The sequence below is a fragment of the Psammomys obesus genome, unplaced genomic scaffold (assembly GCF_907164565.1).
Source record: "Psammomys obesus unplaced genomic scaffold, mPsaObe1.curated_primary_1811, whole genome shotgun sequence".
Classification (NCBI taxonomy): Eukaryota; Metazoa; Chordata; class Mammalia; order Rodentia; family Muridae; genus Psammomys; species Psammomys obesus.
The window spans coordinates 7,444,133-7,462,943 of NW_026596155.1; the positions used below are offsets into that span (position 1 = coordinate 7,444,133).

Consider the following 18,811-nt stretch of genomic DNA (forward strand, 5'->3'; position numbering starts at 1 on the left):
GGATCCAACCCATACAGAACACTAATAAGGCAATCATTACCTCATTTTTCTGACAAAAATCCAGAGGCTACCCTTCTCCTTCCCTGAGCCCACGTCTCAATCACACTAAGCTGTTAATGGGCTTGTTTATATCTCCTGCACTGTCATAAGGATTACTCCAAACTAGTGAGCCTCCTGCCACCACCTCCTCACTGTTGGTATTATAGGTGTGCACCACCACGCCACATCATTATTAGGTTTTTAGACCACACTAACAAAGTAAAAAGTAGAGCAGCAACAGCATTTACAACAAATGTATGTATTTTGAAATATTTGTTGGCACCAGGCAAAATACAGTATTGCTAGGTAATGAAAACAAATACACAATTAGTAAAGACAACCATTTTTAGTATCCTGCTTTATGTTTGATGCTTTTGAACTACACAGCTTCCAACTTCCTAAGAAAAATAGAAAATCATTAGTAGGTCTTTAATTGTAGATTGAATTTCCCTCAGAAACCTCTGCGTTATGAATGGGATGCTCTAAAATAAAACCGAGTTTGTTCTGGCTGTTGCAGTGAACGATGATGATGTCTGTTAGGCAGCACTCGCTTGCACTTGGTAGCACTGTGTGAAGGCAGAGCTGTTGAGGAGTCCGCCATCAGGGCAGGCACCTTGGGAAACCGTCCTCTTCAGTCATCTCCTCCACAGATCTTCAAGAGCACGTCTCTGTAGTCCCCAGAAGTATCTGACTGCAGAGAACAGCACCAACAGAAATAATGAGGGGATTGGAGATGAATCAGCCTCCGCAATGCTAGGGAAGCCACTCGGGCAGGGCTGAGCTGCAGGTGTGAGCTGCACCCTTCAGCACAGCACACCTGCAGCACCGTAAGTTTCTCACACTCGAGTACAAGTGTGCTCCAGCCTAGTGTGTTCCCTGCAACACACAATGTTTAAATCCTGGTGAGACAGTACAACTGAATTTCAAGTAGGGCTTGAAAAAAATACAAGATTTCAGCAATAACATGATACTACATATTAGCTGCAAACAAAACAAAACAAAAAACAAAAAAACCTGTAGCTTAATAACAATCAATGTTAACTGACACTTCTATTTGCAGTTCAAACACTTAACATGGGAAGACTGAATGCGTCACTCAATGGTCTGTAGTGTGCTTAACAGCGTAAGACCCTGGGTTGGATTTCCAATATAAAAAGCTTAAAGGAATATCATATGTTTAAAAAATAATACCAGAGTAGCATAAACCATTATAAAAAGAAAAAAAAAACACATTTAAATTCATTTTCTGAAGCTGAATGTACAATAACATAAAATGCAAAAGAATTATTATAGGAAACAAAATTTCACTACTCAATATAGATTTTAATTTTCTTTAAAATTATTTAATTTAATTACATGCAAAAAAGCTTCCTATGTGGAATGGTTTTTAATTTAAAATTGAAATTTTTAAAATAGAGAATGAATCATTTTGTTTCCATTCTAAAATGATGTTTGGTAATATATGATTTTCAATGACTGTTTTAATTTTATTTATGCTGTCATGGCACACAACTGTACAAATAGTTATTAGTTAGTTTGTTATTATTGTGGGATTCATAATTATGTCTTGTTATCTGTTTCATAGTATCTGTGGGTACTCTGGGATCATTTATTTAGCATTGATCAGTACAAGTAAAGTTATCAGCTTTACTAGCAAGAAAGCAATATTCAATATTCAATTTAACTCTTCCTTCATTGTCTATTTCCCCTTCATTTTCTCTGCAATTGAAGAGTTATTTTTATCATTTGTTTTGTTTTTTATTTGATTTTTATACACAATCCTTACAATACACAAAAGCTGTAATTGTACAGCTTTTTAAGAAAAAATTTAGTAAGTTTAAATACAGCAAAGTTTATTCATATCATTAAAAAAAAGCTTAAAGGAAAAGTTTATCTTGTGTTAACTATTGCACTGCAACCCGTGAAAATGTTCCATGCAGTGGAATATGAACTCTCCTAATCTCCATGTAACAACTACAGAGCTAAAGAAAGGTGCCCTCAAATCAGAGCGCCTGGCCCCTCACTCCTGTCCTGTCACAGTTTCCTGGGAGATTTAAACATTCCATCCTGCAGAGAATCTCCTTAAGTAGGAAGGCAAACTTCCAGAATGCCTTCTGGAAGTCCCTTAAACTGACCAGATTCATTAGGCTCCTTCTTGCCAAAGTAAGCAACAAAAGCTTTTAGTTTAGTTCGGTTTTTTCCTAGCATGGCCCCACATTCTATTCTCTTCCTGTTTTCTCAGTTCAGGTGACTATGGTCAGCCAGCTTCCTGCTCCTGCTACCAAGCTCCCACTGCCATTTGCGATGTCCTCCATGCTATGATGTGTAGCTGGTCTTTGCTACTTTGTGGGTTCTTCTTTTTTCCTACCCTTTATCCCTCCAGTTTCACCCCCTGTGACTAGATAGGAGAGAAAAAACAGCGAGGAAAGACTGAAAGAGATCCTTGAACCAATCTAATTTCTGTCCTTTTGTTTCTTCTTTGAGCACAACTACTAACAAACCACAACCAACTTCCCTGAATGACCAACAACCGTCAACCCCATCTACTGGGGGCTCTGGCATTTATATACCCTCTGAAAAGTTCCCAGAATTCCAAATGTCACACAAATGTAGAAACCATCTGCAGCTGGCAAAACCATGGCTCTGCTAGAGCACCAGGCAAATCATAGTCAGCTGCTGTGGGCAGTTCAAAGCGGTCTACATCCTCACACTTGGAACTAAAATGAAGACACGTTCTTACAATATTTCTGCCCTTTTAAAAGAAACCAAAATTTCAGAATTGTCACTACAATGACAGATCCTTTTTTATCTTGAACTGTAAGCCCAAAGTGAACTCTTTATCCCTTAAAGTTAGTTAGTTTATTCATTTAAACTTCTTTATTTATTTAGAGTCTCGATGTGTAGCTCTTAGTGGCCTGGAACTTGCTATGTAGACGAGGCTTGCCTCAAACTCATAGAGATCTGCTTGACTCTGCTCCTGAGTGCTGGAATTAAAGACATATGTGCCACCATGCCTGACTCCTGAAGTTATTTTTCTCAAGAGTGTTTATAACAGCACCAGAAGGTACCTAGCACACTGGCTCTCACAGCATACCCACAGGAGCGACAGTTGCACTGCCTTTTCAAGCACTGGCCCCTAGCACACCCCCAACCCAAGACCTGCAAGGCCAGGAACTTCCTCCCACTTCCCCAAAGAACACACCCTCTTCTCTGACCCTCTTGTAGAAAAATAGAACTTCTTGCTCCTTCCCAAGATAGAATCCTGGGCGTCATCCTTGACACTTTCTCCTCACTTCTCTTATCAAGTCCTTCTCAAGTCTTCAGCCTCTGCTCTCTGCATTATTACCATTCTATTCATATGTACTCCAAACTGGCTGTGTTCACTGCCTCCCATCCCAGTCACACCTACTCCAGTGTCTCCGTGTCACAACCCCCTAACTCATCACCCCACATCTCCCCAAGCCCCTATGTAAGTCATTCTTCGCCATCATGATAATCTTTAATGACCAAGGTTCTCTCTTGTATAACACTCTCATTGGTCTCACAACCCTTGTGCTAAAGACAGGACTATTTCAATGGTGCCGGAGAATTCCTGCATGACCTAGCCCCTCTACCCTGTTTTCACTGTTTCTTCTACCCCAAGATCTTTCCATTTGCAGTTCCCTCCTTAAAATGAGCAACTAGCTCCACACAGATCCAACCGTCCCCTTGCTAATGCCCACTCACTTTCCAGACCAGACTCATTCTTTTCCCATAGAATCCTTTCCTGTTAGTCAAGTCCTCCCATGATAGGCTCTTTAAGTACCACATATCTGTCTCTCTCGCATTGGTGAATTTTACACATATTTGTAATTTCATAGGTTTTAAAAAGTTTTTTCTCCTTATAACTTTAGCCCTGAGTCTGGCATGTAGCATTCACTTAATAAATATTTGTGATTAGTTGAAAACAGCACAAATCCCCCAACTTTGGAACTCTGGGTGAACTTATTTCACTGTTATGCCCGAGTATTCCCTAAAATAGACTTTCCGAATTAAGCAATTTACTTGAGGCTTCTTTCCTGAATTCAGCCTCTTACCATGGGTCTGTTTCTAGGAGGCATCTTAGGACCCTGTTGACCAGCAGAATTCCAGAGGAGACACCCAGTTCCTGTTGTTGGCCTGATGGGAAGACTCAAAACCCATTGCTCTAAGAAATATTCCTTAACAGCTTTTATTTTTTTTTTTTTCTTGTCAGTTTCTATACCTTCACCCTCCATATTGCACGTTTAGGACATGGCTAGATAATGTTGTTCCAATTACCACCTCTGCTAATGCCTACTTTAATCCTTCATAGGAGTCGATATTATAGATTATTCAGAGTAGTTACTATATTGTCCTTACAGAGCACTTTTTCTTACAGTCTAGGAAAGACTATCAAACATGCAGTCTTATCTGAATTTCAGACAGTGCCTCAACTATGTAGTATAGGCTGTCCTTAAACTAGAGATCCTCCTGTCTCAGCCACTCCCAAAGTACTGGTCTCATAGGCATGTGTCACTGCATCTGAATCATCTTCTCAGCAAAAGATGCCATTTTTTTCACCTATGTTCTTCCTCTCCCCACCAATCACCATCCATGAGAGCAGGAAACAAGCAGTCCTATGTCTGAGCCGTAGGAGGAAGCAGAGGAGGGCAGACTCAAAGACCAGGATGTGCATGTGTGGAGGGGGTGGAAAGAAGGGAGTCTGTATTGTTTTACATCACAAACTGGACTCTTCAGTGATGGATTTTCCTTCTTATCAAACGACAAATAGTTTAAATGTTTCCTAATACAATAAGTCTCCATTACCCAGACTACTGTGGGACAGCGAGCCACAGCTTAATCTAATTTTCTGGTTTGCTGAGGGTGAACAAAAAGCCCTCCTGGTGGGTCAACCTTGTTACTGACAATTGTTATATAATGTATGTGTCTGCTTTTCTGCCTCGGCAAGTGCAATGTGGTTAATATTATTGAATCTTCCCATGATGATGGAAACTATTGTAATGTGTCAGGATCAATTCAAATAGAATTGAGCGTGGGCTACTGACAAAAACCCATGCTAAGCCCTAGGCGGGAGCCTGCTGCTCTTCCGGATCAGTTATGATTTTGACTTACCCATGCGTCAAAGTTTAGCAGAAAACAAAGACTCTGCAAAGGCAGAAAGAATTTGGTGAACAGATCTAGCTGACTGGCTAAAATGAATACATTCATTTGTTCCTTAAAAAGGGGGGAGGGCGCTGGAGAGATGGCTCAGGGGTTAAGAGCACTGCCTGCTCTTCCAGAGCACCCGGGTTCAATTCCCAGCACCCACATGGCAGTTTATAACTGTCTGTAACTCCAGTTTCAGGGATCTGACACCCTCACACAGACACACGCAGGCAAACACCAATGCAAATAATAAAATAAGAATAAAATAAAATAAAGCATGCGTGGGCCGAGGCTGGAATGCTCCCAAGGTGGCTATCATTGGCTAGGCCAATGTCTGTGCTTGGTTAATGGTGCCAATCATGGATAGAACTGCATTGTAGGTAGAAGGAAAGACTCCAACCACTCAATGAGACACCAGAACATGGCCTAGGTGAGGCATTCCCAGTGGCCATGGCTAGGCATCACATCCCTCAGGGACCAGGGCTTTGGAGTCTTAGGGGCAGGAGGTGTAAGAGCTGCCAAGAATCAGGATCTGTATACAACAATCCTGGAACTGGACCAGGACTCCCAGTTCTTCCTGCAGGGCTTCCGGCTGCTTATCTGTTTGTCCTAGCTCCTTTGGGCACTGGTTCTTAGCAGGTACCAGTCTGGGTCTCCAAAGCTCATTTTCCTGATGAAGTTTGTAAAGTATCAAAAAACCCAGAGGTAAATAAGTCACATGGCCCGGGAAGCCCTCGTGGAGCCAGCCCCAGATTCTACACTGCGTGACCGGAATGGTTGGGTAGTCTCAGCCTCTGTGACCATACTGATTCAGGGAACCAGTCTGGATTAATTCTCTTAATTATCAGAGACTTCTGTGTGTCATTTTGAGGCTAAGGCAAAACAGAACGAAGCAAAATAAAATGAAACAAAAAGTAGAATCATCAGAATATTGCTAGGAAGAGCCAGGGCCAGTTCCTTAGCATTTATTAGCTAGCTGGTATTTTAGCCATTCACATATGACTTTGAACCCAGAGTTTTTACAGTATGGAAGCTTTGTGTTCTAAGCAATTATTTAAATTTAATCAGTCTTGCTTCCTTAATAATTCTTAATTTATTATATAAATATATGTGTGTATACTGAGACTTGAGAACAGTGATTGTGGGTCCACTCTTTAAATAGACAGGAAGAAATACTGAGCATTTAGAAATATTCTCATCCAGAATGACAGAAACAATGGGAAAATTTTTAAAAAACCAGAAACTATAACGATTCATAAATTCAGTTACATATCAAATGAAAGTTCTATTTGGAAAAATTCTTTCAGCTGAGGCAAAAAGTAATGGAAAATGTTTAAAATGAAATAAAAAAGAAAAAGGCTAATCTGCTTTATGTTAAAGGAGGTCTTAGAAGTTAGCAAAAAGTAATAGAAACCCAAAAGAAGAAGAAGCCCAAAACACAGAAAGAGACAGCACAGCAAAAAGAAATAAAAACGGCCTTTAAAATGCGAAAATACATTCAGTTATAACCCTCACCTGTTGGACTGTAACAATTAAAAATACATATATGAGTAAAAAACAACACTCTATTCTGAGGTTCTGATGAAAACAAGGAAATGGGGGACACATGATCATATCTATTAAATTTTTGAAAATATCTTTTAACTGTCTCAGCCATTTACCCGTCTCCCCCAACACTTGTACCTCATGAAAATGAGTATGTACAGTGTAGTATTATTTGAATAGCTGGGAACCGTAAACATCTGTTGACGTTATTGGTATAAAAACAGAATGATGTACAGCTACTGAAAAATGAGATGCCTTCCTCATACTACAATGAAAATAACTGAAGATACAGAATCTACCTTTTTTGTGTGTGTGTGTGTACAACAGAGGACTTATTATTATTAGTTATTGTTGTTAATTTGTCATTGCTGCAGTAGGGGTCAAACTTACGGCCTTGCACATATAGATAAATGTTTATTACTGATCTACATTTCCGGCTCAACAAAGGAAAATTTAAAATATGTACTTTTCTTTTCTTACTTTGCCACAAATGCTGATATTTTAGCATTTTTAAAAAGCACTGCAACATGAACAATAAACAACCAGGATACTCATGGATTTTTCAAAATAAAATTTTATGAGCCATAAGCCTTTAAAAAGATGAGTCACTATTATATTCTTAGTGTTTAAGAGACGGAAAACAGTCACCATTTTTTTTTTTTTTTTTAGATTTATTTCTTTCTAATTCTATGTGTACGGGTACTTTTCCTACAAAAGTTTGTGCACAATGTGCATGAAGTATCCACAGAGGCCCAAAAAGGTGTGAAATCCTCTTGAACTGGAATTGCAGGTGGTTGTGAGCTACTATGGGGGTGCTGGGAACTGAACCCAGGTCCTCTGCAAGAACAATGAGTGCTCTTAACTACTAAGCCATCTCTTTAGTCCTCGGTTCCCACTGTCAAAGGATGTTTTGGTATAACTGTTTTAAACTCAGAAAGCACAATAACAAGAAGAGAGAAACTTAAGTTGGATCTATGTTTTAAGAACTATGAAAGAAAGATAGTGAGCAGAGAAAGAAAAACTATGCCTTGTTATTTCCAGAGGAGACTTACTTGAATTGCTGAGTATAGAGAGTAGCCATAATGCTTCTTGAACTCATGTCGGATGTCCAAAAGGTCAATCTCTGATCTGGAAACCATTATTCTGTTCAGGGTGAATTCATCGGTTCCAGCACCCTGGGAGGAAAAGGCCGTGAAAATCTTACCAGTCACTCAATGACATTCACATAGTCAGTTATAAAAGACAGATTATAGTGCACAAAGTATTCAACCACAGAAATTCATCTTCATTCATTTAGCACCAAACTCCACCATTCAATTATTAAAGAAATATGTGCTGAGCCCCTGTAATGAGCCATCACCAAGCTATGAAGAAGAGAAATCTCTAATGAGCCTCCAAGTCTATAAAGAATACAGGCTAGAAAACAAACCATTGAAAATTAGTCTGACATCAAGTCCTAGCATGGAGGGGTTTGAAACTATTGGCAATCATTAGCTTCTGGGAGAGGAAAGGTCAGTTGTTGTTGTTGTTGTTGTTGTTTTCTAAAACTGCAGCCTGTGATAAGCCACTCATGCTTCAGGAGAAGGCTATACATGCAAGAATATTTGGGTGCCTCAAATATTTTTACCTTGATAGGTTAAAAAAAAAAAGATACAAAGTTGGGTGGAAAGAGGAGTGGAACTGAGAAGAGCTGTGAGTGAAAGGGTGATTATGATCAAAAGATGTACAAAATTCTCAATGAACTAATAAGAGTATTAAATAAAGAATTATTTAAAATTAGTCTGACAGCTGGGAGATATTGGGTTCAACAGGGGTGAGTTTTAGCAGACCGTGGAAAAAACTAAAGATTAGGAACGGTCTGCCCAAGAGAGTTACATATATGCTGAAGCTTAACTAATCAGCTAGGGGTTTGTGGAGCACTGGAGAGACTGGAGCAGAAAGATCAAGGCAGACATAATATATGCATCAAGGAAGGAGGCTTGTATAAAAAGTGAAGAATGATCTAGTAAAGGATTCTCTCTCTCTCTTTGTGTGTGTGTGTGTGTGTGTGTGTGTGTGTGGTGTATGTGTGTAGGAAGTGTATGAAAGTTTAGGACAAGAAAAAAATGCCATATCTAAGGATATGTAAATAACAAACAATGGCAAATGATGCATCTGGAAAACCTAGACCTTGCCAACCATGAATTAAAAGTCTAACTGTATTCCACAAGTAGATCTGTCATAATATTTTAAAACTAAGAATGCTATAACTAGATCTTAATTGTGGTTGTTTTCAAAGACCATCCGTTTGCAGTATGAAGTCCAGACTTCAGGGGAGGAACAGAATGTGGGCGAGGGAGTAAGAGGAGGGCATCTGAGACCCACCCAGATGTGACTGCAGCAATAGAGCAAAGAGACGGTCAAGGATACAGCTGGAGGAATGGCCACAGAAACAGAAAATGGGAAGCTATGTGAGATGTTTGCAGATGGAATGTCAGAATAAGACGTACCTTTGGAACAATGGGAAAAGAGAGTGAAATATTTCAAGGTAGCTGTTAGCTGAGCAATGATGTACCCAACAAATGCCAGTTGAACATATATGGTGTTCCAGGCATTCCTCTCTGTGTCATGCACACAGCAGTGAACAGATTCTTCCCCGTGAAGTTTATTTTCTATTGGATCGCGATAGCAAACTATTTAATTATTTAATAACTATTAATAAGGATGAGGAAAACACAGGGGACTAGAATGAAGGGTAATTGAAAGAGAGCGAGTTGACCATATGATTGAGGGAGGGTTGTACAGGGAACCACTGAGTTGGCCTAGTTGCCTTGAGAGGCATGTCATAGGGTTTTCAGGGTAGAGTCCATGGCTCCTGGGGCACAATGTGCCTTCCAGTTCCTGAGAGACAGACACACTCCCTCAGGCAGTGAAGGATTTGGGCTGTTTGTGCTTCTCTGTATGCTCCTTTGGAAGTCAAGAAAGCATGGAAACTTGACAGACCAATAGGTCTTAGACGTTAATCTTGTGTACCCTGTGTAGCTTGCAAACTACAACTGTATTGATCCTGGCAATTAAATTATATTCGGTTTCTCATAAAGGTCTGATTGCCTAAGTCTTGCTGTGAACCCTTCAACTGGCCTGATTCGATTCCACATGGCCATATCAGGTGACCTTGGCCCAGTGAGTAAGCAGGAGTGATTCCAGGGTTACATCAAGAGGAGACATTTGAGCTGAGACCTGAAAAGATGAGAAAAAGCCAGCCATATCTCTGGTGGAGGAAGACAACAGATAGAGAAGACAAACACAAACAGCTTTGGCAACCAGGGAATGACAAGGAGTAGAGGCAGCCAATGCAGAAGGAACAAGGCTTTGGAGGCAGAGTTCAATTTTCGGAGCTGAGCAAAGCCAGTTCTGGTAGTACAACCTATGAGATCACCGAACACAGCAGTCAGGACTGGGGTGGGGTGGGGTGAGGGGAATGAGATGTTCAGTAGGACCTTACTTTTACAGCCACAGGAAATGCCCACTAAGGAAGTGAGGAAGCATTTCCTCTTGTAGGGAATAAAGGCATGAGAAGAGCATGAATCACCAGTATCCTGCAGAGGATGCTGACTCGGCTGGGTTTGTTTGGAGTAAGGCTGCTTGAGAAGTCACCTATCTCCAGGGCTGTCTGAAGTCTGGCATTCCACAAGTTCTGCTCCCTACACACATGGAGTGAGGGAACTGATTTAGCCAACACTTTACCAGCTCCCTCTACCTTGGCTGGCACACTTATTATTATACTTTGAGACAAATTAGTAGAAAAATTAGCTTCAGAAAGAGACTCACTGAAGTGGAAAAGAAATATGACATCTCATCAATATTAAACAGTCTTTTTTATTCTCCACGAGGGATGCTTTCTATTGAGTACAAGATGAAAATTCCAGACCAACCTTTAAAGCCTGATGAAGTCTTTTTGCCAAAAAAGCCGGGGTGTTCCTTGCACAATGAACTGTTCATTGTTTAATTAAAAAAAAAGGAAAATAATGATTAGTTTTACTTAATAGAAATGGAGTCAATATCACTCCTGACTTTTACTTAGTCTGAGTGAAAAGCTACTAGTCCTAGATTTCCAAGCCCCGTGATGTCCGATTTACATAGAACTTCAGAATGGAATTTATCTTCAGCCATGGGGGAAATAAAATTATGTGCCAAAGACACTCCCATGTGTCTGACTCCTCTCCACGTCTCTGACACACTATATACACCTCATCTTCTTGTGATAATTCCCTGGGGTTTAACACAACTCAGTCTTTGTTGTCTTTGGCTACCAATGAATAGCTTTGGCTACCAATAACTCAATACATTAAAAGGGCACTGAATATCAGTTTAAAACCAAATCCCTGCACAGACGGATTTTCCTTTAGAATGACTGCATTAGGATGTATAGCCTAGTGAGATCGACCAAGGGAATGAACCTGCTTTGAAGGATTGCCAAAGGTTTAGATGAGATGACATTCGTGAAGAGTTGAGCACAGTGCCCAGCACATAGAAATTGCTTAAAAATAAAAGTTAAGGCACCATAACTAGGAGTTACTAATTAGGGAATTAGCATTTGGAAGATGAATCTTGGGTAACAGGAAGGAGAAGTTACCGGTAGGGATCAGCTATGGGGACCTTACCAAAGATGCTAGGAATTATTATAGTGGATATTAGAAATGACTTCCTACTAGTGAGGTGACAAGGTGTTCTCAAGTCAGCTCTAGTGTGTCCCTAATGAGAAGGAACCTATATCTTCTCTCTCTCTCTCTCTCTCTCTCTCTCTCTCTCTCTCACACACACACACACACACACACACACACACAGAGAGAGAGAGAGAGAGAGAGAGAGGGAGAGAGGTTAACACTTTTTAAAATCTTCACTAAAAAGATAGTCTTATTTTTGAGTGCCTCATCCTTTGATCTCACCTCTCCCTTGAGGTATTCTCTTAGTGCCTAGGAAGATAAACTGTGAGACCTCATTGCTTGTATAACAGCTTTACTGACCACTCATAATTATGTGTCTATATGGAAATGGATTCAGCCTGAATCCCACCTGATCACTCAATCAGAGAAAGAGATCTACAGCTCTGACCTTGGCTTCAATTCAGTAGGCCACTGACATCTCCCAGATAACCAAACTAAGTAGAATACCAAACTGATTAGGACTCAGTTTCGACAAGGCTCAATAAAAATGCCAGTAGAGTGTAATATTTCAAGTCTCAAAGAGGGCATAATCTAAACACGATGACAAGCCAAATACAGATTTAAAAGTAGATAACGTCTCCATGTATTATTTCAAAATATTTGTTGAGACAACTGTTTGTACCATGGACTGCTGGGTGCTGTAGATAGGTCAGTCAGGATTCTTATAGTTAGCTCACCTTGACATGGACTTCGAAGAAGTACAAATTGGTTCATTTATTAACACTCAAGGTCTTACCTATGGCTAGCAGCAGCTCTTCAAAATGCCCAGATAATTCTCCTTTAATGCTGTCCTCAATGTCCTTCTGGCTAATATTTCTGTACTCATCAAATGCTAAAAAAAAATAAAAATAAAAAATAGCACCATAAAAATATTTAAAGCCTCCCAGAAGGCCACACTTGAATATATTTCACATTTAAAACTGTAAGATGTAGCAGATCAACGAGCAAGCTCGGAACCTCAGCCATCAAAAGTTGAGCACAATGAAGGCTGAACTCCTTAGGCCATTTCTTCAGTGATCTCCCTTCCCCATCCCAGCTCAAAGCAGTCGGAAGTGCTTGAATCGTTCTGTGGCAAACAACTCATTTATTTTAGAATTACGGCAGTGCTTGGGTGCGATGCTGTGGTCGGTCCTCAGATGCCTTTTACCTGCTGCAGAACGCTAATTAGAAAGATTTCTTAAAACATTTTTAATACTAATTTTATGGTGTGCGTGTGTACATGCGTGTGTACATGCATGGAGGTCAGAGGACAACTTAAGGAGTTTTTTCCTCTTACTACATTGATGCCAAAAACCAAACTCAGGTAGTCAGGCTTGATGGTAAGTGCCTTCACCCATCTAGGAGGGTTTGGATTTTCTTGTGCAGAGGGTACCATTGTCTAAGGGAGGATGGCTCACGTCCCACCTACCAGAAGGCATCCATACATCTTGATCCGTATTTGCCTTAAGTAAAACCCATGCATATGTCCTCATGTGAACAAGAAGATTTCATAAACCAAGTACATTTTTTTTCCAAAAAGATTTTTGTTGCTGCTTTTTGTTTTGTTTTGAGATGGAGTCTCATATATGTAGCCCTAGCTGGCCTAGAACTTGCAGATACCCTCCTGCCTTTGTTAGGATTAAAGGCACTGGTCATCCAACGTATTTTGAAAATAAGAAAGTTTGCAAAGATATACAGGGATCATCCTACCTCTGTTTTCAAACAGAAATCTTAGTAAAACCTGCTACAAGATTGCGCTATCATTTCACAAAAATCACTGTCAGAGTTAAAGAAGTGCAATTTCAAAACTAAAAGTCAGGGCAATGCCCTTCTGTTTCCTCAGCTCAGCATGAGGTTAGTTCCGCCCTGCAGCTGTTTTGTAAACTGGCACCTGGCAGCCTCTGTCAGAATATGGTCATGCTAAATGGAGCTCTGGGTGTTTCCAGAACAGCTTGGGGAGGCACATGAGTGAGAGACTGGGTGGGACTCAGTCAGTCACCGGTCTGAGAAGAAGAGCTTCCCACCCTCCCATTTCCCTTCATATCAAAAAGAAGCTACTGTCCATCACCACCCATCAGTCAATGAAACTGTTTCTCAATGCCTGGCTATTTCCAGAGCGGAACGAGGGGGTGGGGGGAGAAGGGTACAAGCATGGTAGCCAGCTCCTGCTCTCCGTGGGATTGCTGTCTGCTCCATTCTCACCTATTGCTACTCACAGGGTAGGAGGTCTATTCAGCCGTCAGGGCAAATCGGAAGAGAAGGCTAGTGCTGCCCTGACGCAAGATGCAACTTCCCCATGTGGTTTCCTGAGCTGTTTCTACATAAGCTGCAAAGACGTTTGCAAAAGCAACATAGAGCCGAGAACACTTGAGTCGTACTTAGTTTCAGCTGAGGAAAGCTCCGTAGACACAGGATTTCGGTGAACTTGTCTTCATCCGTGCCCCATTTGTTCTCACCAGCATTGTAGAGGATCTGTTGGCAAATGGTAGAAGCCCTGCGTGTCATCACAAATGCAGTTCTTTCTCTAGTTGAGGGGATGGGCTGGGAAGGGTGGGAGTTTCCGCAGGCAGGCAGGCAGAGGCTGGGCTGGGTGATCCTTGTCTCCTGGCTTTGCCTCAGATAGGACAGGAGAGGACAGACCTGGGTAGAGCCATCTTTTGCAGAGTGTTGGGGGTGGGGCAGAGTAAAAGAGATGCTCTCTGGCTGTTACTGACCTGGGCGTCTTTTTTGGCCAGTTGTTCATCCACTTTTAGACTTTCATCTCTTCTACCCTAAAACAGTGGAGATGATAAGAACATGATCAGTCCTTTAAGGATACAGTGCTCCATCCAGAAGTGCATCTTGGTAGATTCCCCAATGCAGAGCAGGTAGCCCCTCTTGCCTCTAGGTCTGTCTCTGCCATTGACTAGTCAGTCAGTGCAGCAGAGCACACAATCTAGGGCCTCAGCCTCCTCTGGAAACTCAACAGTGATAGGATGAAAAGACAAGGCACAGACAGAGAATATTTACAAAACATACCCGATAGAAGACAAATAATCAAAAAATGTAAAGACCTTTTGAGGCTCAGTAAGAAGATAATAAACAACCCAACTTTAATAGAGTAAAAGACCCAAGGAGACACCTCACCAAAGATGTAGACATAGCAAGAAAACTTATAGAAAGATGCTTTCATCCTGTCCCTGTAAATTGAAGCAGGATCTGTTAGTATGATTAAACTCAGAAGCACCGATAACACCAAATACTGGAAAAGATCACAAACAACTCCACTTTCATCGCTAGTGGCAACATGCACCTTGAGAGACAGTCCAGTAGCCTCTTACATTGCTAGGTACATTCTTACAGTATCATCCAACAGTAATGCTCCCTGACATTTATCTAAGCAAAATGGACACACGTCTGCACAAAAACTTGCACATAAATATCTAGCTGATGTTTTATTTATAAATGACAAAGCTTGGAGGCAACCAAGATGCCCTTCAACTGATAAACAGTTTATACAACAAAATATTATTCAGTAAAAATAGGCACAAGTTGGCCAGTTAATCTTACAGGAGAAATCTTGCATATAATGGGCATATGTAATACTCATTATATTGGTAAACATGACATAAGCTTTTTGAGATCACTGAGGAGTTGGCTCTGGAAACAGAACCGACCCTCCAAATTCAGGCTCAAGCATGTTTATGACATATGTCCTCCAAATGGCCCTGGGTCAGGCTGGGCCCCTGAAACTGTAATGGGGAGAGGGAAAAACAGCAAGCAGCTGGAGTGTTAAAACATCTTGCCCTGGAGAACAGCTGAGAAGCAAATTCTCTCCATCTAAGGTGACTATTGCTTCTCCCATAATACTGCAGTGTCTACGGAGAGAAAGAGAAGGCAAAGCTCATGGTACAGAGGATAGTCCGAGCTGGCTGTTACTTTTTCTAGCATGACTGAGCAGGGCGTTCCAGGCATTTCTACTGGATGGTTACAAGTGCTTCTTTGATGACGCTCTGTTCGCTGCTCATTGGAATCCCCATCATAGAGACACTAAGCTCCACCCAGGACTCTCCTTTCAGAGCTTGGGTTGACTTTTGCAAGGGGTTTCCCCATTTGACCTCTGCTGGATCTTTGTAAACCGCCGGTTTGATATGGTTACCTTTTGTTGCTCTCTCAATTGGGACACTCCAGTTTCTGCTGGAGGGCTGTGACTGTCCAATTTGATGATGTTTTTCTATCCTTCTGCTGCTACTTTTGCTTATTCTTTACGTTTGCCTGCTGTATACTTAAGAGACTCGCTCATTCAAAAACCTAAAGCCCAGCTCTCATAGGTCCGTCACACCGCACACAACAGCGGATGGCTAAGTGCTGGAAGTCAGTCTGAAAGGCTGCACAGAGGGTGACTTCAACTACTGGACACTGTACAAGACGCAAACTCGAAGCAGAAAAATCAGGGTGGCCTCTGGGAGAGGAAAAGGGCAGTATAAATAGGCAGAAGACAGGCTTCCTGGAGAAGTGGACCTATTCTGCATGATGCTATAACGGTAGGCACATTCATAGATTTGTGCAAATCCATGGAACATTTTAGTAAACCCAAACACACTGATGCCTTTCTGTGTGGCCAGCACCTCGCCTACCCTCTTCTAATCCTCTCAATACCACAAAGGGCTTAATATCTATCTCACATGTATGAACAGAAACTCCTGAAAGCTTAAAGTAACTTGTTCAGGCACAGAGAGCCATTAGGTGGCACGAGGGTCCAGTTCCATTTGATCCGAAACCAGCCTTGGAGCCCTAATCTTCCTGCTTCCTGTGGGTGAGCCCAAGTCAACCACGCATAGACTGGATGTGCACTTGGACGAACGCCACTGAGGCCATGTCTGCCGTTCCCCTCATACACTGGGGTTTACAGATCCTGCCTTCCTGAGGTTTTCAGCAGTTAAAGCACCGGAAGCTATAATAAGGATGAACTATTTCCAGGTGGTAAAACGCCTCATCTCTGCAGGTGCTGCTTCAGGCGTCATGCTGAGCCACTTGGGATTTCCTCACACATCAGGGGCTGTGCAAACCAGTGTAAGACAGCAGTGAGATGGAGCTTTAATCACATCTATATAAGCCTGCTAACATGTCTCATCCTTGACTTTACCATCTTGCTCTCTAAGTGTGTGGGCGTTTAGCCCGCATGTGTGTATGTGTACCTCATGCGTGCCTGGTGCCCACACACACGTGCCTGAAGAGGGAGCAGGATCCCCAAGACTGGAGTTACTGGTGATTGTGAGCCAGTATCTGATTATGAGACTCCAACCCTGGTCCTCTGAAGAACAGGTGGTACTCGTAACTGTTAAGCCGTTTCCCCAGCCCTGAGTTAAGCATCTTTTAAAAAAACCAAAACATGTTATTTATTAATATTAGTAGTATGTGTGTAGGCATAGGGTTATTGTGTAATTCAAATGCTGATTTCTATATCCTCCTATCTGGTTGCAAGCCTTGTTCTGAGAGTCTCCTGTCTTAACCTTGTTTAAACTCTGCTCCCCCATGGTTCCCTGATATGTCAATAAAGCATCTTACAGCCAATCACTGAGCAAGGGAGAGAATGGGCCTGGACTTCCTGCAAGCAAGGAGAGGAGCAGTAGAGGATAGGAAGTAGGGGATTCAGTCAGGGGAGTCAGTCAGCCACAAGCAGATGTCCAAGAAGGTCTAGGAGACAGAGCTTAGCAAGGAAAGCTACAAGGTGCAAGTATTCCTGTGATGCATGCTGGGAGGAAGCCAAAATAACACAGAGGGTAAAGAACAGAGTTAAAGTGCTCAGTTATTGTGTTGTAAAGCTTATTATTAAACAAATATAAAAGAGTCTCAATTATGTATATGATAGCCAGGTTAAGAGTGAAACTAAGAGAAACAAACACAGTTATATAACAATAACTGTAACCTATGTGTGTAGATAGGAGCATCACAGTGCAAGTGTGGAGGGCAGAGGATGTCTTCGTGGTGGTGGCTCTTTCTATCCATTTTTCTGTGGGTTCCAGGGATTGGACCCTGGTTGCCAGATTTATTGGCAAGTGCCTTTATCTGCTGTAGCACCGGCCAGGTCTCCTGACTTTATGACTGAAATCATAAACCTTCCAGGGAAAGCAAGCAATGGCCTCATTTGCTTACATAATGTCTTTCCCAAGGTAACAGGGAACAAAGTCCTGAAGCAGAAAACTTTTTCCCTGGATTTACTGCTCTGCTTTTGGGATAGTCTTTTATGTCTTTTTCTCGCTTAATTTAAACAAAACAAGTATTCTTTGGAACCCAGAAGAAATCTATATGTTCTAAAGATGCAAACACGCCGAAAATGAACAATTCTGAGTTTATGTGGGCGGTATATCGGAACAGCACACTGAATCTCACTGGAAACACTTCTCATCTATAGACTGGTCTGACCTAACCAAGCCTTTCAGTTGTGATTACATCACCATGTACGCTTTTGTGATCTTGGTTAAATGTTTTATTGATGGTGGCAATTGAAATGTGATGTGAACAAATCACTCCACAGGAAAATGAAAATCTCACTGCCCTAGGTTTTGTTAACTCCCCCAAAACAATCTCTGAGCATGTGGCTTACGGGGTGGGGAAGATAATAAATAAAACCTTACATCTGCCAATGTCAGCAGAGCTTTCCGGAAGTCTCCAGACGTTTCAGAACTAATGGCATCTCCGAGACTCTTCTTATATGCTGAAACCAAATGAGGATGAGATTAAATGATGAGGAGCTGGAACAGAGGACTACAGAGCAGAGCATGGGGACCTGGTATCCTTTCCCTGACTTTCTGAGGCTCTGCTAGCGTGGTGTGTTGCTGTGTGTGTTGTGAGAGGCAAACAATAGGACGAACCGTGGTTCTGGGTCGAACTGTGTATGCTTCATTCCTCCTGACGGTGGCTCTGAAGAAGACCCAGGGCAGGAATCTGCTAGTTAGCCTTCAGGTTTTCACATTTATTCTTCCTTCATACAGACAGAATCCTAACCTTCATCAGAGGTAGTTCAAGCAGCCCGGGGCTGTGTTTTCAGTGTCTTCTGAGCTAGCTACAGCCCATTTTACTAAGTTCTTGATCACGCTTGGGCAGGCATGAATGATATTGCTGGGAAATCTACTCAGAAGGATGATCCATAGTCACCGTTGCCCTGTCCTTCTTTGATTCTGCTTCTATGTGGATGGAGGCCCGAGGCTTAGGCGGCTATCCATCACTATGAAGGGTGGGAGCTGAGTTGGAAGCTTTGATAGTTGATAGCTTTGGGAAGCTATCATACCAGTCTAAAAACTGTCAATCTCCCAACCTCTACATTTAACACCTAGAATTAAACACGGACCATGCATAAGCCACTGCCATTGTTGCGTTTTATTGAATCTAACCTT

The 18,811-nt window shown here is 41.7% G+C and overlaps 1 protein-coding gene across 2 annotated transcripts in view; it reads right to left on the reverse strand.

Annotated features, from left to right (window-relative positions):
- Window positions 1–282: 282 nt before the first annotated feature.
- The window catches only part of Anxa3 (annexin A3), a 47,479-nt gene continuing 28,950 nt past the window's right edge, over window positions 283–18,811 (reverse strand). For both annotated transcript variants that reach the window (XM_055594642.1, XM_055594641.1), the window contains 7 exons: window positions 18,053–18,132; window positions 14,150–14,206; window positions 13,814–13,907; window positions 12,193–12,288; window positions 10,665–10,723; window positions 7,803–7,925; window positions 283–730 (listed from right to left, as the gene is read on the reverse strand). In XM_055594642.1, coding sequence (XP_055450617.1) covers window positions 671–730; window positions 7,803–7,925; window positions 10,665–10,723; window positions 12,193–12,288; window positions 13,814–13,907; window positions 14,150–14,206; window positions 18,053–18,132 — 569 coding nt within the window. In that variant the 3' untranslated portion in view covers window positions 283–670. The remainder of the gene's footprint in view (window positions 731–7,802; window positions 7,926–10,664; window positions 10,724–12,192; window positions 12,289–13,813; window positions 13,908–14,149; window positions 14,207–18,052; window positions 18,133–18,811) is intronic.